This window comes from Tinamus guttatus, unplaced genomic scaffold (genome assembly GCF_059628265.1).
Source record: "Tinamus guttatus ecotype Peru unplaced genomic scaffold, ASM5962826v1 Tinamus_guttatus_pri_ptg000226l, whole genome shotgun sequence".
Taxonomy (NCBI): Eukaryota; Metazoa; Chordata; class Aves; order Tinamiformes; family Tinamidae; genus Tinamus; species Tinamus guttatus.
In genome coordinates this window covers 3,449,471-3,474,088 of record NW_028288760.1, presented here as the reverse complement: position 1 = coordinate 3,474,088, position 24,618 = coordinate 3,449,471, and the positions used below count along the sequence as shown (strand labels likewise).

Sequence of the window (24,618 nt, the reverse complement as noted above, 5' to 3'; positions counted from 1 at the left end):
CCAGGGGGAAGAGAGGAGAATCTTAAACTCCCACTGCTGCTGTTGGAGCAGAGCCACCCCTGTGAATTCTTGTTGACAGGAGCAGCATGCGTTTTGTTCTTATCTCGAATCAAAAAAACCCAGCTCTTTACTATTGCCTGCCTTCCTGAAGAACTAGAGCAGTGTTAACTTACCACGGTCTCAAAAGCTTCTGATAATTTTGAAGTGAAAAAAAAGAGCAAAAAGCAAACCTAGGAAATAAAAGTATCCTTTCTGTGAACAGGTGCGGTAGAAAGTATATTTTCAAAAAATGGCACAAAGGCAGTACAGTCCTTTTCAAGGTGTTTTTGTTTCAAGAAACTTAAATTCTGCCTCTATTGCTTCTGTTTAACTTTTACTCCCAACAACACACCCAACATTTTTAGTCTTCACATATTCCATACAAGCTTTATTGTATTAAATATAATCAAAGCATGGAGAGGTCAGTATGACTGATCATGATTGGTTTTGGTAATTATTGCACAGCTAATTGGCTATTAAAATCACTGCCTTGTTAACGTGCCTCCTGCAGGAGGAGGAAGCTCTTGAAGGCACTAGTCTTGCTCTATTTAAAAAAAAAAAAAAATTCCCCCAAAACCTCCCTTTTGCCTTAGACATCCACATCTGCCATTGCTCGCTGTAGAGGATCAACAGACCAGTAGTCATCATCCCAGCCCAGGAACCAGCCCGAGAAGGTGGGAGGCTCAAACCCTTGCTTGACGAGGGTGATTGGAGTCCTCTTATCTCGGCTCGCAGGATCCGTTTCGATGTACCGTTTAGCTGTAAATATACAAGGAGAAGAAAAGCCCCTTGAGACCAACTCTTACAAAGCAACAGCTGAGAAACACTTAATTAGAGCTATTAGGGATAGATACAGTTGCACATCTTGTCACATGCAAGTTGCATGAATGTATTTCTAGAACCATTACAACTTCAGCAGTAAAATGCCATTTTTCTCAGTGCATGACATCACCTGCCTTAGATAGCAAGAAAAGGAGAAAAAAAAAAAAAGTTTATTTCAAAGAGGAAAATGTGATGGCATTACCAGATTTCAAGGCCTCAGTCTTTTCTTCTTCCTGGGCATCCTTTCCAATCCATACAAAGAGCTACAGAAAAGTCATATGAATCGGTTCAGCAACAATTTATGTATGAAAGAAAGACAAGTTAGGCAAAGACTCAGTAAGCAAAGACAAGTGCGATACAAAAGTTTACCTTTTGTTCAGATATGCCTGAATTAAGTGACTAGAGCTACTGTAGCCAGCAAGAAGTTTTTCCACTGCAGTTTATCTGAATTAAATTCTAGATATATGAACAAATTATACACTTAACATTAGGAAGAACTAGCTCATTTTTGAACATTTTTACACAGAAGGGATACAACATTCATCTTTGTAAATTGACTTTTGTCTGGTTATGAACAGCCACTTATAAGCCCTTTGTTGTCAGCAATAGAAGTGTCACTTTCTTCAACTACTGAATCCTAACAACAGTTGTCAACTGCCTGCAGCCAGGCCAGGCCAGGGCTGCTGCTGTTCACAAGTCCACAGACACTTAGTAGCCAGAAAAGTCTGTTTTCTTCAGCTTGTAAACTGACTAACCAAAAGAAGTGACAGAACACCAACTATTTTTCTCAAATCCTTGTTGCAAATTCTCTTCAGTGTCATTAGAGAAATGATTTGTTCTCAGGGCTGGTGCTAAGATGCAGTAACTTTACTAACTGTTGTAATTTAGGTCTCTAGAGCCAACTATTGCTTATTCCTTGCTTCCGTCCTCACTGGGTAAGCATGACGTACCTGGTCATAGGTGTCAAGGATCATAACATCATCTGTAGCAAGGTCTTCCTGAATCAGATCTCCTGGAACTTCTTCAATCTGGAAAACAAGGCTATAAGATAAGCATGTACTCCAAGCACTATTTTTACCTCAGCAGGAAAAATGTGATTCACACAGGTTCTAGCACCACCTTCTGTGAATCTCATTAAGTCTTTCGCTCATGTACAAGATACTTAATGCTGTCTCTCATTACTTGAAAGATTTCTGAGTCAAAATCAGCGGAGTTTAAATGCTAGTTGTTAATGAAGGGAGGACCAGAAAGTTGTGCTGCTAACAGTGTTATTGAGCTAGCTGCTCTACAGAAAGGTGGTGCTGATGCCTTCCTTCTGGAGGAAGCACTGCACCAGAAGGCAACTGCCCCTTAGCTGACTCAGGAGTACACCGGGCCCGAGTTCCTGCCAGGTGGATGGTGTGTTCCGTATCTCTGCAGACACTCACAGTGAAGCGCCCGCTCTTGTTGGAGCACGCAAAGAGGCGAGGGGGGTGAGCATCCATCTTCTTGTCCTTCAGCCGCGGAGACGTACGGTAAGCAGTTTTTCCACCCAAAGCTGCCCAGAAATTATCTGTGAAGGGAAACAAGATACTGATGATCCAAGTATACCTGGGATGCCAAGCAGTAGTAGCCAAGTGGGTTGGATAGGACCTGAAGGCTCCACAGAGCAGAATTGTTCAGGTCATGCAGTTTGCTCTTAGAAAGGGCCTATGCAGATAGCTTGGAGGAGCTGTTCTGTGCCTATGGCCACATCTTGTTCACAGACAAAATATAAACAAAACAATCAGCACCGAAGTGCAGCTGTATGAAAATAATCTCAGACTCAGTTGTGTTTTCCTCACCTGGCTCTCTGCCCTCAGAAATCTGTACTGGGCGAGCTCCCAGAATCTTCAGCAGCTCTTGTGCTCCTGATTTCTCAGCATCGCTGGCTCCTTGACCAACCCAAAGGTAAGCAGCTGAGGGAGTTTTCAGGACAAAGGCATCGTTGGAGTTCAGCTCACTGGCAGAAGGATCCAGCTGAAAAGAGGGAGCATTGTGTGTGTCAGGGGTAACCATCCTCTACACAGAGCTCATGATTTCAAATAACAATCAGTACCTATTGCTGAATAAATTTCAAACTAGACATCCAGTGTAAGCGTGTAAGATACTGTATATTTGTCTGTGTAGTGAGCTAGGACTAATCATATAAGAAAAATAAATAAATGTGTGTTCCTCTAATGTGCACATACATGTGACATATGGTAAGAATACTTGGAGTTGTCATTTTGCCAGGTCTTAATGGTTATGACAGGAGATCTAAGAACTTGCCGGGGAGACCTTTGCAGAGCAACATCCCTGCCAGTGAGGCTGATAAATCGCTAATTGACATAATTTCCACTACATCAGCAAAGATATGTCATCATGAAGCTAGAAAATTAGGAAGTTAGTGCAGACATAAAGCAGTGCTCCTTGCCTCACCCATTGCTATTGACCTGGATTTTTTTTTTTGTTACCGTGAGTTTTTTTTTTTTTTTTTTTTAAAGACACAAGGCAAAAGTTCTATTTGTCTGTAATAGTACACACATCTATAGGAATCTTAAGAGAAAAAGGCTGAAATATAATCAAAGTGGCACTAAGAAACCAATGAAAACGTGGTGATGAACACTCCTTTCCATGGGAAAAGGGGAAGCTCTTAACAATTTAAAGATATTTCGAAGGGTGTTTCAGTTTACATCAGAAAGTAGAATTGGCCTTTGTGGTATTCAAAGAGACAGTGTTCCTTCCACTGCCACGCACACATCATGAAATTTGGGTCTCTTCCCACTTACCTCTACTGCTCTGGTAGCTCCCGAGGTGCTGGATCGGACCTGGAACAGCCGCGTTTCTGCAGGTGCTGTCTGGCCTCCTTCCCGAGAGGTTCCACCCTTATAAACAATCAAGGGCTTTCCACCAAACATACTCATCAGATGAGGTGGCTCTTTTCCTTGCACTACTCGTTTCTAAAGGGGGAAAAAAAAAAGAACAAACAACAACAACTGTCATTTTTAAGGAGATTAAGACTAGCACAAGATCTACTGGAAATGACGTTTACCCCCTTCTCTGCAGCTGGAATCTTCATACAGCACCTAGCTGTATGGTCATGGGAGCTTAGTTATTACTTTCCACAAAAAAGCAGACCAGTGTTTAAAATGAGCTCTTAAAATTGCCACTTCATTTTAATTGAGGAGTGATCCATTAGCAAAGAGGCCGTAATAGCCTCCTGGCACACACTTTCCAAGCCTTGCTGCAGAATAGCTGCAGTCTAGGTCAGGCACACGGCCTCTCCCCAGCACTCACCTGTAGCTGGCTGCTACCACCGTACAGATGGGTTTGAGCACTACAACTTGGTATTACACCGCATAATAAAAGTGGATCCTGAACACCCTTTTCTCCTGACATGGTGGAAGTCAGGATAGATCATGCATTTTGCTAAGTTACTCATTTTTCTAAGAATTGCAAATGTTTCCTCTTCCATTTATTAAAATACATTGGTCTTTTTGCCCTTCCTTGGCCCTTTAAGCCTTTCAATGTCAGACCCTTTCTGGTTTCTTTTGGAAAGTCTAACTGAAATATTTCTCATGAACTATTTGCTTGCTCTCTCAAATGCCAAGTCACATTCCTCTTCTCTCTCTCTAATTTTAAATTAAGAATAAAAATAGGTATCTGAGCTGATTCCAGGAATTTGCAGTCTTCATCAATCCAGCTGCCCCTGCAAAGAGGAACTAAATATACCCAAACGTTTTCTCTCCTTTCTCCTAGCAAGCTCTGTTGGCTGACAACAATTTGCACTAATTGGTATAAAACAATGATTGTTAATTCCTGAGCATTAGTAATACTAGCTCATGGAAGGCTCAAAGCCACTTGTGAGACACATGAACACGATGCATTCCTGGTTTATTCACACTGTTTTCATTTACCTGCACAGGGCTGCCTCCCAGCTCCTCATCCAGCTGTACTGTGAGGAATGCAGAGGTTGTAATTTCATCTTGGGTGGAATCAGCACCCTGCCTAAAAGACATGGCAAAATTTTAGGATCTTATTTTCAATACCTTTTTCTTATCCCTTACAGAGATCAAGGGAATAGAAAAGTAAGGAGAACCTTGATGTTACTAAAACCCTGAAGCATTGTACTGTCTGGAAAGCAACCCTACCTCTTCCTGTAACCAGTGTATTCCTGCAGATAATGCAGGAATCCACTATCTATAGTGGATTTTTCCACTACCTACAGTAATACAGTGATTAGAGAAGGAGATAGGATTATTTTCCAGATAACAAGCACAGATTTCTTAGTATCATCACGCCCATCTCACACTAGTACTGTTAGCAGGAACAGAGGCAGCCCTACACGAACTGCACTCTTGTTTCAGTTACACAGTTTGCCTGGGCCCTCTCTGCTCACTGAAGAGCATGGCTGGAAGGAGACTGCTGTGAGACTACCTGCAGGAAGGTCCTTGTAAAGGATACGGGCTGGAAACCATCAGCTGAGGACAGCGCACCATAAGTTAGGAACACCATGCTCAAACCAAAAAACCACCATCACCACCACCAAAAAAAAAAAACAAAAACAGAACTTTGTCCAAAGAGGAAAGTAACCTGTATTTCAAAATACTAATAACGCTAGCATAGTAACTCCCCACATTTTGCTACTTGAAATAAAATAACCCACACTGTCAGCAGGGTTTTGTCTGCAAGAGAAAATTTCCAGGCTGAAATCTTATTCCCTGAGGATCCCTCATAAGTGACTACCATCAGTGATCCATGTTCGAAGAACTGGGCTGTAACCCCAGTGGGTGGTAGCCTTGCACCAGGAAAACTTCCTTACCAAGTGTAGATAATCTGTCCCTGTTTTCCCGCATGCTGGTAGTTGTATAGGATAATGTAACTATCCCCGCCGTAGAACTGCCCGTACTTCGACGGATCCACTGGCACTTTCGCCGAGCCTTCTATTCTCCAGATCTAGGCAAGGGGCAGAAACGAGAGGAGCAGAAACACGGGGTGAGGAGTGACAGCAGCAGGAGCCCGCGTTCCCTTCCCCGCGCCGGGCTCCGCGCCGCGCGGCCGCGCGGCACCACCTGCCGGCAGAGCCGGCCCTTCCAGCCGCCGAGGACACGGCGCTGCTGCCAGCCCGGCGCGGGCAGGCCCGCCTGCTCTGCTCTCAGCTCCCACAGCTTGCCCACGGCCAGAACGAGGTGAAGTCTGCACCCAGTCCATCTGCTGAAGCATAATCCCAGGGTGATTTTAGGGTTAAAATATCAGTTCATCTATATAACCTGGCTGTAGGGCTCAAGAACCTGTTGGTACTTCTAGTGTAAAAAATTATCCACAGCATCTGAAACTGTAGCATTCAGTTTGCTTACAAGGGATAATATATAAGCAGTGTGACTTGTCTTGGGAGTACTGTTAAATTCAGAGCACTCCTGGATCTGTTCTAACAGCTACAATGTGCATTTAACCCAAGTGGTTCCCCAAGACATTACTGCTTCTGCGCCCTCTCCCTGCCGCCCCTTCACCTGTTTCTTCCCAGAGCCGTCGTCCTCCATCCCGTGCTGGGCAGCCATGGCTCTGGACGTGTGCAGAGTGGCAGCGTCGAAAGGAACCTTCTCAATCTTGGCAACGTGACCAGAAATGTAAGCCTGTCCCAGGCCTTCTGTCTGGTCCCTGTCCCGCCAGTTCTTGAAGAATTGCTTAAACAAAGGTGTCTCACCAGTCTCAGGAAGGACTTGGACCTGAAACAAATGAGATAATCCCTCAGGAACAGCCTTGCCCCACATTGTACAATGTTCCAGTTCTGGCTGTGCCTTGCTGTAGGAAGGTGAGTTTTGGACAAGAGGAGTTTTGGATTCCTCTTTTGGAAAAGAGGAGTTAGCTCTTAGAATCACTGTCCCAAGAACAGATGTTCTCTTTCAAGCTCAACCATTCTGCAAAACGCTGTTCTGAAGTCAGTGTTAGCCCGGGAGCTCTACTGTTTAAAATGACCCTGCAGGGGAGCAGATCTCCCAAAACAGGAGCTGCTTGAAAGGCTGCTAGAGGCACATCACGGTACCTGTGCTCTGCACTAAGTGGCCTGTATGGCAGAAAAGCATCTTTAGTGGCATTTGGGGGTTGGTCTGCACTTCCTTACCTGGGTATGTTTGGGATAACCCATCTTTTCAATGAACTCGGAAGCAGTTCTCAGGGCTGCCTTTTTCTCTTCGGAGTTGCAACTCTTTCCTTTAATGAAAACAGAGAGAAAAAATGTCAACTTTTAAAAAGTTCCGTGTATCCAGGGAGAAAGTGTCTCAGGCATTTCTACCTGCTGCTAGAGTTGAAGGGTCGAGCCTTCCAGCTAGAAGATGATTCCAAGTAGCCATCTGTGATGGCCATGAGAGCACAACTGCCATGACATGAATTTAATTTCCTCACCCCAGGGAAGCAGTGGGAGAAAGTATTTTGGAGATCATTAATGCTGTCTGTACTTACAGCAGCAACACCACCACCACCATCTAATACACCCTCCCCTACCCTGCTTGAGGGAAACAGGCATCAGTGCCTGCATGTTGATCCTACGCAGAGAGAATCGCCTTCCCCTCCACCCCCGGGCTACCTTTCCAAACAAAGATCTTTCCATCTGTGCCATGGTCCAGAATGAAGCAGTCATCTGTGTTCAGGGCTGCCTGGGAAAAGGGGTTCTCATCTGCCACCAGAGAGACCACCATGTTCCCTGCCCCATTGGAGACCTGCAATAACATAGTACAGAGATGAGATGAGGCATCACTTGTCACCACCCCTCCACACCAATAGCCCAAAACTCAGGGAGAGGGAAAATCAACTTGAATGCACTGGCTGCTCTGAGCACTACTGTTTTCCTAACAGGATATCTTTCACACAGCAAAATTATGACAAAAACAGAACATCATCTATGGAGATTTCAAAAACTTCTAGCAAAGCGGATACTGTTGGGATCCAAGAAGTGCTGCAAAAGCAGACAAGAATTATCTTTTCAAGCAGAACTGCACTCAAAACCAAAAAAGATTGCCTCGGTGATCAGGAACAGGTTTCGCTGTATAAAGTGGGTTCAGTGGTTTGAGCTTTGTACTTAGTAATCAATAAAAATCTACCCCACAACCCACCTCAGCAGACATTCACTAAATCATTTGCATCAGCTGTAGGAAATATGCTTCTTGATAACAAAACAGGAAACTCCCTTTCACACTACTCATTTCATGTTTCACACTACTCCATTCCTTCAAAAATTCCTGAAAGCCCAGGTGTCTTGCTGGAGTCAGCAACACTGCTAAGTACAACAGAAAGCAGGTGGGCATGCAGTGGGAGTAACTAAGGCTCACATAGAAACCTTAATAGAAACTAACAGTAGAACTAGGCTGAAGCAGGATTCAGATCAGCTCCATTCCTGTTCCATCCTACTGTGCAAGCACTACCACCCTCCGCAAGGTTATTTGTCAGGGCCGATCTGCTCCTTGTTACCTTGTAGAGCTTGGCCAGCCTTCTATTGGCTGTATCAGTTTGGGTTTCATCAGAAGCTCCCTGTGGCAAACTGGGCTTTGGTCCCAGAACCTGAGAGAGATAAAAACAGCATTGCTAGCTGATCCACAAGAATCTCTGTTCCCCACAGGCTCCAAACCACAAGGAACAAGTAGAAGCAACTTTCTTTCATACCAAGAACAGCAGAAATCACACACACTGATATCCTAATGATGCAGAGGCCCAAGTTTGACTATGAATAGAGCATGTTTATGCTACTAACACGTGATATGTAAAGATACCCTGTACTGGGCCTGTCTATCCATCCCAATCACTCTTCCACACACCACCCTTCTCATGCCAGCATGGGAAATGGATGAAGGCAACAACCTGAAGCATCTCCTCTCGCTCCGATCCATCCTCTACAACGTAGACTTTGGCTCGGCCGTTCCGCTCGTTGTCCCGAATTCCCTTGGCCAGCACAGTGGCCTTCAGCCGCTCGTGGCGGTTGCTCTTGGAGCCACACCACTGATAGATGTCCTGGGGGCAGACAGAGACTGTTCAGCTGCAAAGTGTCAGAGCCTAACAATCCCCAAACTGGAGGGGCTGGCTGCATGGCCAGGTCTGAAAGATGTTAAAACACTGGCTAAGCAATGTTTAAAATGCCCCATGCTTGACACCACTTCAGTTTTTCTTCACATACCGATTTAATCAGACCCCTCTCCCAGCCCAGAAAGTTCATTAAACCTTACATGGTACTTACACTACCAAGGTCAAGGATGAAACAGTCTCCAGTGTTGAAGCTGTCCCAGGTCACAGGAACCTCAGTTGCTCGGACTGTTCGCTTGCCTTTGACTTGAAGCAGCCTCTGGACAGTTACTTCATTGGGAACCACATGCCTGAAGCCAGAAGCCACGCCACCAGCCTAAGGAAAGAAGAAGAAAATTTATTCACACTTATGTTTTACTCCAGAAAGAACTGAAAATCCTACGAACTTGCTCTCTGTGAGCAGTTTTTGCCTCTCTCAGGAAAGAGAGTCACCTCTGGTAGCTCCCAGAAAGAGCTAGTTAGGCAACAGGACTAATTTCAGTTATTCCCCCAAAATCACTACATGCAATTATTTTGCAATAATCTGACTTGATATGACATTCCTTGTGCCAGTGCATTTCTAATAAACAAAACTACTCTTGACTATAAATTCTATTCCACTTTACTGTAGCAGATTGAAAGAATAATTCCCACAGCTATTTTTCTTTTTTACCAAAATACTATGAATGCCAAGGAGGTGGACAGAGCAAAGACAAAGAGACTGGAAAGGTCAGATTTTGCTGGGTAAGAGGGGAGAAATTATTAAATGATTGCGTAGGCATTTCCCATTAACTCAGATTGCTGTTTGTTAAATTATTTCCAGATATCTTGAGACTGTTCTTTCTTCTCCTTCTCAAAGGAAAACAAAACCCCAATTTCTAAAATTTCCTGAGGCTTTATTAGTGTATTATTAATTCAGCCAAAGCTTTCCCCCAGGATCTGTTGTTCTCCACCCAGTCAGTTCTAACTCATTGAAAACATCTGGTAAAGAGCGTGGGTTTTTTTGTTTGTTTGTTTTGGCAGCTGTCAAAACAGCAACTCTTCTTGTCCAGAGAAGAGGACAGAAAGTCATTCCCTGCAGACTTGATTCAGTGTGGCAGTCTAAAGACTCAGTGATCGCCTACCTTGTACTTGATGCCGGATTTGAAGTACCCCAGGAAAGTTGAGGACTCATGGCCTTGCACTTCGCGATGCTGGACAGCCTTCCCTTGAAGGTAGTCATCCATCTGGACAGTGAATATGGCAGCTGCCCCACGCTCATCTTGAGAGCTTTCATCTCCTAAGAAGGCAATGGATTGGAGACAATGTGAGGTTTCAGTCTCAATGTTCAACTATGCAAAAGTATTAGGGAGAAAAGAGATTTCTGGAAAGCTTAGTTTCCAGAAGGCTCTGCAGAACAGCCATATCCAGAAGGCCAGGCAGCAGGTCTAAACTTCAGATAAAAAATCCACTCTGAGCCAGGAGGATAATTACTGACTACTGATCTATCAACAGAAAGATTTCAGAAGCCTCTTTTATCTGAGACCTCATATTCTCTGTGGACCTGATAGAGTCTCTGTAGAATAGGGACTTCTACCACCTCGACCAGGAAAGTGCTTCTTTCAGTGACACAACGTAACTTCTAGGTACAGAGTTGGCTGCACTTAGGATTGCAGAAACCACTTCAAATATTTAAGGAGAGTAGCACCATATTGACATAAAATTACATTATCTCTAGTATCTTATTTCTTCTGGCAACCCTCACTGGACAGTGTTAGAGTATTGAGAGGAACGGAGCTCACTTTGGGCTCTGGGTTCCCCAGGGCGCTTCCGTCAGACCTTACCTAGCCAGAAATGCAGGTCGTACTGCAGGTTCCCGCTCCGCTGTTTGATGGTGTTCAGCACAAGATAGGAATCTCCTGTGAAGAAGTCTCCATACAGGTTTTTTGGCACTGGTACCAAATCAAATTTCTCAATCCTCCAGATTTGAAGGCCAGGTTCCTTCCCAGCCTTCAGAAACTCGGCGTGCTCCACCATGCTGACAGGCTAGAGGGAGGACAGAGAACGCTGGTGAGCACGCACGGCACCCGGGAAGCCCTTCTTTACACTACACTGCCTCTGCTCCCTTAACTACTGCTTCGGACAACAACTGGAAAGTTCCCTATTTTCCTTGCACAGAAATTTGCAAAATCCCTCAATTCCATTTTATCCCTGACTTATTCCTTCCTAGATTTTCTTTTCTACATTCTTTGTCAATAAGTCTTTCTCTATTGATTTTACTCTGTATAATACATTTTCATTCTTTATTAATCTATAGCTTTTTAATATGGCATATAAAGGACAATTTCCCTTACTGACTCTTCTCTAAACATTGCATGATTTCCAAGAATCTAAGAAATAAACACTTTTAACGATATATGTTACCTACCCAGCACTATCGTTAAGGAACCTTTCCTAAAACCAGACGATCTTATCTGTCTCTCTCTGGAAAATGCTGTGAATATCTGCACAGTTAGATAAACATATTCCTCATAACTCTTCTGTTTCTAATCCTGGAAGATGTTCCACATAACTTCTACATAACTGTTCTCTTCAAGGAATTGCACAAATATAGACAACATCCTGTCTTAAAGAATATGGTAATTTTGGTTTAAAATACGTATTTTCATACTGATGTGACATTAACAATATGCTATCTATTATTTTAACAAATGTCAGGAGCAGTTTTATACAATAATACTTTTAAAAATTTCCATCTGCTAACACTGGAAAGAAATAAAACACTTGTGTAATACTGGCAAAGGGAGTTTGTCCACATACTATAGCATGCTGTTGAGTCATATCAGATAATAGGAAGAAAACAATTAAAAAGTTATTGTAGAAGCATCCAATATTTTGAAAAGAAGATAGTTCATAGTAGCTGATGGACAGAAGTACAATATGCTCAGCTTTCAAGGCAGAAATAAAGAATGTTACGAACTAGAAAGCAAAATAGCAAGTTAGCTACCAAACTGGTCTCTAAACTGAAATCAGATATCAAACAGATAAAGATGGAAAACAGTGAACTTACTGTTTTGATTTCTGGCAGCCTGACTTAATTTCTCCCAAATTCCCACCAAAATTCCTTACAAAGAGTTAGAAAAGAGTGCGACTCTTACAAGTAATTGAAAAACAAAAGTTTTTCAACGTTTAATTGTGATGTTATTCACTCACCACAGCTGAGAGCACAACGGCTGCTGTAACAATATATCCCAGCCCTGCAACAGACACGGAGCTAACGCAGTTCAGCTTCAAGGCCATCGTGCAAAAAATGGTGAGGAATATATAACTGAAGTCTTGTTTGCACTTCAATTTAAATAGCATTTCTAACAGCAAACGGGCTTCTCCCCTCGGCAGGAGCTGCAGGAAGCCCTTCCTGCCCTCTTGCTTTGGAGAAGATGCAGGGCAGATCCCAGCCTTTTATCCCTGCACACACAGCCGCCCCCGCGGCCGCGCGGGGCGGAACGTGTTTGTGCACAGACGTCTCTTGGAAGCCTCGGATACCAACTCTGCCATTTGCAGAGCCTTAATCCCGCCAGGCAATAATTCCGGACAATATGCTATCCATTACAGCCGACAGGGCAATTATGTTCAAACAAGCCAAATATCTCGTCATAAGGCAAGTAACAGAGGGAGAACTTACAACACATCAGCAACAGAGGCAACATTTTATCAGCTGAAAACTGCAGATAAGTGGAAAATTGATGAGATGCAGAGGAATGGAAAGGCTGTTCCAGATGGCAAGGAATGCAGAGAAAAAGAGTTTGGCGATGAGAAAAAGGATAGAGAAGAACTAAAAGGATACAATAATACACTATAATCTATACAGTATAATCTGAGGATGGAAGGAATATGCTCTCGTCTCTCTGAACTCATCAAAAGCAGCAAGAAGCAAACTCTGTGTGTTCTCTGCGTGCCTTGCACCTGGTTACACCATCTCCACACAAAATTGTATCAGAGTAGGGGGGTTTTGGGGACAAACCAATGTGTTTTAGCTCATGGGTTACCACGAGAGCATTAGTAAGATACTGGGCAGGTGAGAGCACAAGAGCTAATTAGGTAATTTCACAGTACGTTGCCAAGGCTGCAGAAGACCTTGTGACATGGCTCTGGCAGCCATCAGACCTGCTCAGGTCAGCGCAATTGTGGCTGACAGCAGCGTGCTGAGGATCCACCACCAGCAAGAGAGCCAGGGAAGAGCTTGCTCTGCCCAATCTCCATGCACTCCAGCAAGGGAATCTAGCACATTTCCCAAGGGTTGGAAGTAAACTGTACAGATCAAGTTCTGCACCACATCCCTGTGGCACTTGGCTGCCTTACGCTCCTACCAGGCAATGGAATCGCTCCTGGAGGTGCGAGCAGCAGGAGCCGGCAGTGCCCAACGCTGCCAAGAGATGGCTCAAAAGATGCTTAAATAAGTGGCCAAATCCTTCACCTCCCTAAGACCATAGCAAAGCTTCCATGAGGGAAAGATCACTCTTTTTTCCTCTGTGCTTTCTTGTCTCTCCATGAGGATATTTTTCTTTTTTTCTTTCTTTGTCTCGCACTAGAACACACTGTTTCTTTCTCTGTTGTCCCAGCTCATGCATTTTGAAATTTCATCTTGGCAAACTCTATTCTTGTTAATGTACCTCTGACAAACTTCACTGCAAGTTCTCAGACTGCAAATTAATAATAAAAAAAAACAATGTCTCTGTCTTACTGGTATTTCTGATCTCTGTGAAGGAAGTTCAGTGTCTCAGAGGTCTGGAAAGCAGTAAAAAAATTTTGGAACCTTAACTGCACACTGGGTCAATTCTAGCAGTCTTCGGAAATCAGCTGTGAATGACTTCTGCAGCTGCAGTATTCCCAAACCAAGATCCCTGGATTGCATAACACTGTAAAGAGATGGGTCCCTTCCAAGTGGAAAAGTACTTCGGACTTTTTATTAATAAATATCTGCATAGTGCCAAACTTTGCAAAAATCACAGGGAAGGGGCGAAGAATAATCCCCCCTGTCAGCATCCCAGTTCAGGGCAGCTTCAAGTTACAGATACATGCTCATAAGCATGTATGATATTTTGGAAAAATGAAAGGATTTGGCTTTCTAATTAACTTGGTATTTTTAAAGTTTTGCCTTCAATTCACACTTACAACGTCTGTAAGTTGCAGAATGTAAATAAAGAAGGAGAGAGGCCTGTAAGGAGTACATAGTGTGTGATGTTCCTTGGTCAGAATTCAGCCGGAGCAAGCCAGGAGGGAGGAAGCAGAACACACTCCCACTGCTGGTATGGCCCACTGCTGCTGGGAGCAAAAGTGTCGTTAAATCAAGGCACAGAAATCTGCGCTCTGGATGTTTTATTAATGGCATCTGCTGGATGCGATTACAAGGACCATACTGAAAAAGTTGTTCTGTTGGAGATCACGGGGAAAAAAGGCGACTTTCAAGCTGCTGTTAATAGAACTGTCGAGCTTAGTCATAGAAATGGTGCTATGCAGAGCCAACATCTTATGCAGAGGAAAGTTACTTAAGGAAAAAAAAAAGAAAAGGGCTTGGAAAATAGGATTTCAGCACAGATGGATCATCTGAAAGAAAGTTGGCTGCATAGCAGTTAAAAAGGGGAAGAAAAGGAAAAGTCAATGTTTTGAGTAAGCAATGGAAAGCAACAACTTGTTATGGTATCCAGATGTGTGGTTAACGTGATCATGACAAGCTGATGTGAAAACACCTCACAATGGCCATCCTGCAGTAGGAATAATTACAGGGATGCATCCCTTACACAACACACCAGACAAGATACGCGAGGGAAGCTTACGGTGTGCAAGGGACTCTGGTTGTCTCACAGGCCAACCGCAGAATTTAAATACTGCGTTTTCAAGGAAGTGCTAATGATGCTCCAGAGGCTGGGAGGCTGTTTGCTTCAGAGAAAAGGCCAAAAGGCTCGGAGAGGCGGTGTGCTCAGCCGCGCGGCGCTGCTGCCCTGCCTGGCTGCAGACCTTCTCCGTCTGTCCCGCTGCTTTTTAGAGCCCTGCTAGGAGCTGCAGCAGATGCTTCTGCCGGCTCCTGCCTGAGACTTAGCAGTTTCGTCTCCCAGTATCCAATTCAAAATATCTTCCTTGCTTCCAGCCTGCCAACTGTAATTAATGCTTCTCTTTCCTTCCTTACTTAAGTATTTCCATTTAGGTGCCTTACATTTACCTGTCTGGCTGTGCCTCCTGCTCTCCTGTCGCTGGGCACTCTACACAGGACTTGTATTTCCCCTCATTAACTGCTATCAGGACTTCCACCCTTTGCCTTTTCTCTCAATTTGTTTCTGCCTAGTGGGGTGCCTAGTTCTGTACGTGAACAGATTAGGCCCCACCTGAGCTATGAAGCAAGAACCTGCCCTGCACCTTCCACAACTACCTGTGCAAGCCACAGTCACCTGCTCTTTCTGTCCCATCACACTCCAAAGTCTTTTAGAAGGAAAAACTAATGCCTAGTTCTCAGCTATGCTCTCACACCTTTGCACATATCACCATCTAACGCTCCTAATAATGCCACCTAAAGTCCCTTTCTAGGGGATAATATCATTCGATGCCAAGAGAAGAGAAAAATGTTTCCTCTGTCAGGAGTCTTCCTACTCAACCTCAAGCATCCAGAGCAGCTTAGCAAAGCTGAAGGAATGCAGTGTCCTACCAAAACATCCTCAGATTTCTGACACTGCCAGAGCTTTTCAGACCACAAAATGTACTAAACAGTAATGATATTTTAACTTTTTTTTTTAATTTAAAAATATACTAAAGCAAGATTAACCACACTGTAAAGGATATAAACATTTGTCTGGGTGACATAGCAAATATTAGCATAGAGGGCTTTCCTTACAACACTTTGGACTCTAACGTCTCTGAGGCACAAAGAGAATATACGTATTTTAACCCACCCTATGAACCTTCTACATGCTTCTTCTGGATACTTACTGAAGATGTGCAGTTGTAGAAGAAGAGAAAGGAAAGCTTGGCTGAATTAAACAAGACTGTGAAATACATGGTGGTAGGACAAATCACCATATGGTTGCTCTCATTTACGACTCGAGTGTCCTTAGCTCAGGACAGGTTCAGTTAATTTGTCTTAACTTGCTGCATAAACAAAGCCCACACAGGAAGGTCTGCAGTCAACCTCATATTGCACCACAGGGTCTCTGGAACACCTGCTGCTGCTGCCTACTCCTGGAAGCACTTCTGGACCACAGAGGCTGTACTTATTATTTTAATAGATTATCGTATCAAGAACTTTTTCAAATAAAGACTGAATTTCTAAAATTCAGGCTTCTCTGCCTCCTTGTCCCCTCACCCACAGCACCAGGATTGCTCGGGTGCCTGCTCCAGGGCCCAGGACAAGCTTTTCCACTCTCTCTACACTGATAATGTGCGGTCCCTGTATGCCGAAAATTGGAGCAATCCATATTTTGCAGACAAAGGAATAATGTGTTTCCTCAGGAAAGAAGAGACTCCATTGTCTGGTAGTATTCAAGACCTCCTCTATTAAGGTCGAGCAGGACCAGTAAACTGCCACTGAACGGCTGCTGCAACAGCAGGAAAGGCAAACGTCACCGCGGTTGCAACAGGCGGGGTTGGACCATCCTGCTGACACAACCAGCCCCAAGGAAACCAGCAGGCTGTACTCGGTAGCAGGTGTGAGAGCAGGAACACACCCCGTGTAAGCTGTGCGCTCCAGACCGCTGCCTCAAATAAAGCCAACGGAGAGGTCAAACATATCATAAATCAAGACATTTGCTTGCTTCAGGATTAGCTATTTCTACACTTTGAAGAGAATCTAAATTTTTGACCCTAAGTTTTACTTAATTAAACATTATTTGAGCTTTAACTTGTAAACCTGTGGCATGTAGAAAGTATGCCACCTAAACAGATACTTTTTTTTTCCTTCTTATCTCTTGTCTTTTTGCCCATGAAAACTCCGATTAATTTAGAAAGATTGTAAGAAAGAACATTACAGAATCATTCAAGTTCTGATGCTAAAAAAATCGTGACTGCAACATTGCATAAAATAGAGATGGAAAGAACTCAGCACAGTGTTAGCAGCCGATGACAGTGCATACTGTAAAAGGAAATACTCTATTCCTTACAACCTCCTTGCCAAAGCAGTATATAACATGACTAACTCTTCAGCAAGCCACTGAAAATAAATTCAGCTTTGTTGCCAAGGTGACAGGCATTGAGAAATCCCTAGTATGACAGACAAGATCAGTCGTCAGTCTCCAGACAGACCTGAATTCACAGACACATAAAGAAAAGCCCTTTTCCTTGTACTCCTGAAGAAGCTGGTAAACAAAGTGTCTGTGAGATGAGAAAAATTGGCATGGAAAAGCCTCCTCCTACACTAAACCTCGTGACCACCCCATAAGCTATTTCAGTTTTCTCTGCATATGAGGAGCAGCACAGTTAATGTATTCTTAACAATAACATCACAACAGATCAACCACTTGCAAATCCTCAAAATTCAAACTGTCATTGACCCTTTAGCATCTATCTCCTTTATCTAAAATAGGTATCTGATTCCAAGAATAACTCAGATCAACAGTCTGCAAACATAATATTCATACACTCTTAAATTCAAATTTATTAATAAATTAAAATATTCACCAATTAAAACCACTTTAGCAAATTAGAACCCTCAAATGATCTAGGTACTGTTCCCCAGCTGTTTGTTTGCACTGTGACTCAGTGCAGCTCTATTCTGCTCTCTCTGCCTTTGGTCATTTGAATATGATTCACGTTGTAAACACTGAGCATTCACTCCAAAGCACCAAGGGTGAAAACTTCACCACAGAAGGCTGATTTTCCCCTCAGTTCCAGTGATGTAAATCAGGAAGATTACTTCTTGCATGGAAGAAACTCTTGGATAACATATAGGTTTCCCATCTGATCAAAACCTACCCAGCCAAGAATCTGCTTATACAATCGTTTAAGCCCTACCTCAGCAGCATATGTGAAAGCTGAATCATGCACTTAAATACACACAGCATAAGATAAGTAGGGATCGGCAGAAACCCCTGACTGCCTGCCCTCAGTTGTGAGCGAAAATGAATGCTGAATTATAGTCAAATGCAAATCATTGTTCAGTGCTGAAAACATGTCTTAAAGGCATGTTTGTGCAACCCACGAGACGTAATCCAAGTGCATTAAAACCTGACGACCACGACATGGGATATTCCACAGAGATGTCTGTCTGCGACAGCCAAAACACATTAGTGCAGACAGTGAAAACACACTTGTGGTCAGCGTGGGGAAAGGACCCAGATGTTCTTCCTCCAGCCACCAGCTCCCGCATGTGCACAGGGTAAATGAGCTGCAGCTTCATGCAAACTATTTTCCCTTGAGAATTAGCCAATCCATTCCTCAACAGTATGCAGTTCTGGTCAATACATTATCCTTGACCCAAAGAACAGAATAATACACTACAACCTGAGGAGAAGGGCTGGAAAGCACAAGAGAGGGGCCTGGAACAAGTCCAAAGGGAAGCACAAAGCACAGCCTTGCACTGTACCTTTAGCATCAGATGCAACATTTACTATTGCAGGTGACGAGGTGGAACCACTCAGTACAAACCATAGCTTTGTATATACCAAAGAGAAGTATATGCAAATAGTAGGGTTGCATTAAAAAAATAAAAATAAAAGCACGTAGATGAAATGTTGTCCTATGCTACACTGATGCATCATAGCACATCTGAGTACTACAGCAGGACCGCAAAGGGGCCTGTGCCTGGCCCTGCTCCAGCACGAGCTGAAGGGGCCTGGTTCAGGGCACAGAAGGTCGCTGTAGCCGTGAGCTCCTGGTTCCAAATCAGCTCCACTTTAGCTCGATTTATTTGTCTATCTCTTAACCACCTTCATCCAAGACATGAAGCCACTTGGAACGAACAGAAATTAGTTCACTTAATAGATGCATTCAAAATCAGTATGTTTCTACCAGCTCAGGAAGAATGATCAGAACGCGAGATGTGACTAAGAATTACAACTGCAGGCTTCCAGGATCTGCATGTACCTGCTGACAGGCAAAAGAGACTGACCTACTGCTATGACCAAAACTCCAGACACTCCAGTCCTGCCCCCTGCATGCACACGGAGCGCCTGCATCCTCCACCATCTCCCTTCTCGAGAGCAGCAAAACCAGACAGGACTCTCACGTAGTTCATATGAAGAGATTTTCTTCAGAAGGCTCACAAATATCTGTTTCTGAATAAAGCTATGCGGTGACATAGAGGGACTATTAAATCCCTCCTAATTTTGCTCTCACTTCTCCTAACTAATGCAGATGTGGTCACTGCATTAATACTCAGACTTGGAGAGGCAGAACTTCCCATGAAGGCTGTTTCTGGCTCAAAACCAGCCTGTCCCAACCCCTGCCCGAGGCCCAGGGCCTTGGCAGCAGAATGACGAGCTTCCATCTCCACCACGTACTGCCATAGGAGGGCAATGCTATAAACAGACATGCCAAAATATTCCCTTCTTCCTCATAGCAAAGTGTTTACAGTTCTCTCTCTGGCAATTTAAAGAGGCAATTTATTCTATTTTTTTAATAGGATTCAGACTTTTGGTGTTGAGAAACCACAAATGTTCTCAGAGCAGATAGCCTGAGAGAAGGCAAGAACCTCGTGGCCACAGCTCTCAGCAAGGCAAGCTCCATCCAACCTGAAAGATTCCGGGATGATTCATTTCCTCCAGTGTTTTAAGGATGCTGTTTTGAATTGTAGCTGTATTTTTACTGCATGTGGAAACATTCAGTAAATAACATATGTTTAAACTTTGTTTTTGGATGGTGTCCCACTGCCTGACTGGCTCCTAATACAGACAAATGGTTCTTTCTCTCTCTCATGATTGTGCTGAGAGACCAGCTGAGCTCGGCTTCAATTCTTTAGGTTGTTAGTGTGAGGTGAATGAGGGGCAAAGGAGGAGAAGAGGAAGGGAAAGATCAACAACCCAACACAGACTAAAAAGAACACTTTGAAATTGGTAGAAGAAAAACAACAATTTTCTTCAGAGTCCATACTACCTAATCCTTCTGCCCATTCACTCTCATATCCTAAATTTTTGATTAAAACCCAATAACCTTGTTTGAATATCCTGCCTGAGGATGTACTTACTAGCTATGTCCCAGGGCACACTAAGATGAAATAGATTTATTCTTGAGAGAGAAGTGGGAAGGGGCAGAACTCAGTAAAATACCCAGCGAATGAACGACTCCAGCACCTGCAGCACACGTACCCTGGTGAACAGCAGTGACCCAACACGGCTCGTCCCTTGTGGCCTCTTCAGCTTGTTCCATGAAGCTCTCCTGGTTTCTAAGCACTACAAAGCACCCCAGGAAGGTTAGAGCTCTGTTTGACCTGGCAAACGCATGATCAGCGGATAATCAGGGATATGAATTGTCAGCAACGCTCCCAGGTACAAACAAGTTACTGTTAAAAGCTGCTGCTTCCTCTTCTTAATTTTTCTGACCATACCTTCCTTCCCTTCCTAGCGTGATCCATGGCAAGGCTAGGAGCAGGTGTAAAATGCTGATTGCTGGCGTTTTAGGAACACAGTCTGATCTGAGTTCATCTATGACAGATTTAACCATGGCACATTATGGAAGCAGTTCCCTTCCCGTGGCCTAGATACACAGCGGATCAGCAGAGTCAGTACCACACGGCAGGCAGGGCAGGGCAGGGCAGGCAGCGCTCAAGGGACTCACAAGTGGGTATGGGCAGTGTTGGACACTGTGGGATCTGCACTATCCTAAGAGAAACAATAGCTGCTATGCTCAGTAAAGTACCAGCAGGGCAGCTGTGCCTGGAGGCTATGAACCAACATATTGGCATGTGTAAAAACCAAACCAAAACGATAATTCTGCTGTGAGAGGGCTGAAGACTATAAGACGTAGTGAAAGTATTATAAATTCGCCAGCATCTTCCCGACCTCCTGGGAAGCAGAGACAAGGCAGAAACATATTTGCTGTTGTGTTACCAGTTCACTTACTTTTATTCATCTTAACAAAAACAAACAAGAACACCCTTTCCTTGCCCATCTTTCCTAGCTGTGAGCAGATAAACAAGCAGCAAATAGCTAGAGATGTGCAAGCAGATGCCACATGCTGTGTTTATGCCTCACCCCTCATTTTTACTCTTTTTCTATCCTTTTTCTTAAAGGTGCTTCACTAAAGGCAGTCTCTACTTGGCAATCTCTCTAGGAAGACTGGTGACCTCCCCAGTAAGAAAGCCCACAGAGGCTGCATGCAGCCTGCCTCTGCTCAGCAGCAAGCTGGCTACCTCTATTAGGGATGCAGAGGCGCAGGACAACGAGCTGTGAGCTGTTTCTATCGTGACAATATCCTCCACAGCAAATTGCCATGGGATGCTCCTAAGAGACCAGGTTTTGAAGGATGTGAAACAGAATGGGCTCCCAATAAAACCCATTTCTGGACTTCAGCTTGGGTTAATGACACAGTTAATGACACAGGCTGCAGTGCAAGTCAAAAGCAGCAAGCATTTATTTTCATGTATTTGCATTAAGGCGTTATTTCTACACGGACAGGTGACACCTAATTCTTATGTAGCAATTTAAAAGGAAATAAAGAGGAAGTACTGCTCCGTAGGCACAAAATTAAATTAAATTTCAAATGGTGCCATGGAGAACAAAACTGCAAGTAGGATCAGAAAGATTAGAGAAATTCATGGGGCATGGGTTAATCCATGGCTCTTAAACACAATCATCTGAATGCAGCTTCAAGAAGCCCCTAATCACAACAGTTCCCAACTGCCAAAAGCCATAAGGACAGACCCAGGGAAAACCGCCCGTGCAAAAGCTGTTCCCTTCCTTTGTCGAAACATCTGTTCCGAGCTGCTGGCAAAGACAAGTGCTGATGAAGTGGGTGACAGCTTCTCTGCTGCTCTGCCCTGGGCTCTGCACTCGCCTGTATTCGCTTTTTGCTTTAGCATCGTTCTGTGGAGCCTCCTGCAGAAAAATAATCCTAACCAACAGAACATGGTAGGCTCAATAGCTGTGCACTATCCCCACCTAGGGAGCTTCTGCCTGATTCTGACAAAGCAGCTCAAGAGTGGCTCAGAGCTGAGAGCTCAGGCAATTATGTTGCTTTTACAGGAAACAAATTGATCATACAGAGCATTTCTCTCCAATTCCCTCCGTCTTCTTAGTGTTAGAAGTGGTTAATTAATGATTAAGAGACTTACAAGACCAGGACTTTAAGTAATGATGTGAGAAGCAGAAAAAAATGACATAACATAGAGCGATAAGCTGCAGAAAATAAATCAATAAATGACAACTCAAGTTTTTTTTTCTTTTTTACATCAATGCCCTTCCAAAGGTATTGCAAAAAGCATCCTTTGAGACTCAAGTTTAAAGAACTCAAAAGGGGTTACACTATGTGCATACAAAATAAAAGCATCCACAATTTTGATTATTGTTTAGATTTTTAGAAAGGCTATCCAATACCTCCCTTAGAGCATCGGTCAGCCACTAATCAAATTGCCCGTATCAGAATTTTCTGTCTTTTCAGGAAAAGCATTTGCTAGCAATCAGGCAGCGACATATTCAGAACTAGATTATTTACATGGCAATTCCTAGAGTGCAGGAAAGGTGAACAAATGCAAGAGCAGCTGCTTCTTACCAGACAGTAGCTAGTTACGGTGTCCACGCTACTGGATACGAGTGTTCAGCAGTGATCTGCCTCACTGCAATCAATCTACAACTTGTTCACTTCAGCTCTCATGAAAGAGAAAAGTGTTTCTTTGGGTGTAAGGATTCCACAGCAAAGCAGGAAACCTGTTGTTTTGTGGATCTGTGTATTCCTGTCCAGCATCTTTTTTCACAGAGCGCTGCTCGCCACAGGGCGAACTGAAGAGGTGGCTGAAGTACCTGCCCACAGAACCTGTAACAACAGCCTTGCCTCGGATCACGCCTGGCAGTCGCTCTTTAGCTGGAGCTGGCAGCGATCCCCAGCTTTGTAACATTATCATGAAACTAATTGCAGAATGCTATCTCATATGCCGTGCTTTAGTGATGAAAGGAGAACATTCAAAAACTGGTTGGATTTGTGCCTGTAAAATCAAAGTCGAAAGTAACAGTAGCCTTTTTGCTCTGTCAACATGTAGAAATGGCAAAGATGGCTAGTTCAACTTTCCTGTATTTTCCCCTAAACACCGGAATTCCAATAGGCTGGAAAAATATCCCTTCTCCTGAGTACAGGCGACATTCTCTTGGAGACATTGCTGGTACTTAGTTTCTATTAAAATTAAGCACTATCTAAACACTCAGACCACCACTGAAAATCTCTCCCAGCAATTCACGTATTTAGGAAGCTCTCCGTCTACCTGGGCGACCGAGGAGACGCAGCTACAATCCCGCCTCCACGCCGACCCCTCGCGAAAGCCAGCCCAGCGACGGGCCCTCCGATGGCAAAGATAAAGGAATGCTGACACCCGGAGTGCAAGCGCAGAGGGCAGCATTCCCATGATGTGCCTGGAAAGGGAAAGCCGAGCCCAGCCCAGGCACAGGACCATACCTAGCTCAGGCACCGCGGTGCAGGGGCTGCCACAGCACCCGTCCTGTCAGCACAGGGAAACAGGGCAAACTTCTGCTTCGAGGGCTGGCTCTATGGGCTACGGGGCATCTCTCACACTGCACGGGGACTACAGCATTAATCCTGTCCACCATGAGGAAGTTTAAGGAACTGGCTGCAATTTCCAAGGTTGTGCCAGATCCTGGGTAGGTGGATACCTCTTCATTTATCCAGACAGATGTTTCAGAAAGAATAGATTAACTTAGTGTTTTGTAAAACAGCTTGAAAAACCTAAAGGATGAAAGATGCTAGAGAAGTACTCCCCCCACTTCTACTTCAGAGTAGAAATACCCTAGGCTAAGCCATGCTGTACCCCAGCAAAAGAATCTTTTTTTTGCTGATAAACTTGCATCATGCAGAAAGTTGGTAATGGAAATTGAAAGAATTGTAATGATCAGTAAGAAAAATAAGAGACTTAGGGGAAAATGATGCTAGTATCATCCTTGTTAGAAAAGTTGGATTTTTCACATCCAAAAGCAAATAACATTCAGAGTAGTTTTATTCAAAGAGGATCTACTTACTAATGAGGCCTCCTTGAAACAAGTCATCCCCATAATTTTTTTTAAACACTCTTCCTAGGAAACATTTTAAATATGTTTTAAAATCTACATTTTTTGAATTTCTATTCAAATAGAGCTTTCAAACATTCTTACTTCAGGCAAAGAGTAAAACAAACAAACCTCCCGCTGTTCCCATTGCACAAATGACTCATACTATTTTTACCAGGATTCGGCACACATCCTAAGTCAGCTGCAAAGCAGAGAAAGACAAACCCTTGCTGGCTGCTCCGCTCTGCACCTCCACCGCTGCCTTCCTCGCAGCTTCCTCACAGTTAGCGTCTCTGGAGCAGCGGTGGGACGCAGTGGAGCGCAGGCTCATCTGCGTTTGCTGCGCCCAATTATTATGTGGTATTTTTACCCGGTGCAGCAGGACATTCTTCTTCGGGGCGTGCTAACAATGTACTCTCCAATTTCATGAGACAATTTAGAAAACACAGTCAAACTCCTTGAAGGACAGTAACTATTATGTAGAGACACCACAAAATATATGGTATTATGTTACCCAAAGTCACAAAGCCAGATCAAATGGCCG

At 43.8% G+C, this 24,618-nt stretch overlaps 1 protein-coding gene across 2 annotated transcripts; it reads right to left on the bottom strand.

Moving 5' to 3' along the window:
• Positions 1-397: 397 nt before the first annotated feature.
• GSN (gelsolin) lies at positions 398-24,095 on the bottom strand. Of its 2 annotated transcripts, none has more exons than XM_088525364.1 (17): positions 24,048-24,095; positions 10,734-10,935; positions 10,035-10,189; positions 9,086-9,247; positions 8,713-8,862; positions 8,326-8,415; positions 7,445-7,577; positions 6,983-7,071; positions 6,372-6,587; positions 5,684-5,817; positions 4,779-4,869; positions 3,651-3,821; positions 2,685-2,859; positions 2,289-2,413; positions 1,812-1,889; positions 1,064-1,124; positions 398-798 (listed from the first exon to the last, which is right to left on the bottom strand). In XM_088525364.1, exons 1-17 carry the CDS (start codon positions 24,078-24,080, stop codon positions 629-631), a joined length of 2,235 nt encoding a protein of 744 aa, XP_088381490.1. In that variant the 5' UTR covers positions 24,081-24,095; the 3' UTR covers positions 398-628. The 2 variants fall into 2 exon arrangements, with proteins under 2 accessions (XP_088381490.1, XP_088381489.1); XM_088525363.1 differs by lacking the exon at positions 24,048-24,095 and adding an exon at positions 12,103-12,304.
• Between the last annotated feature and the right edge of the window lie 523 nt (positions 24,096-24,618).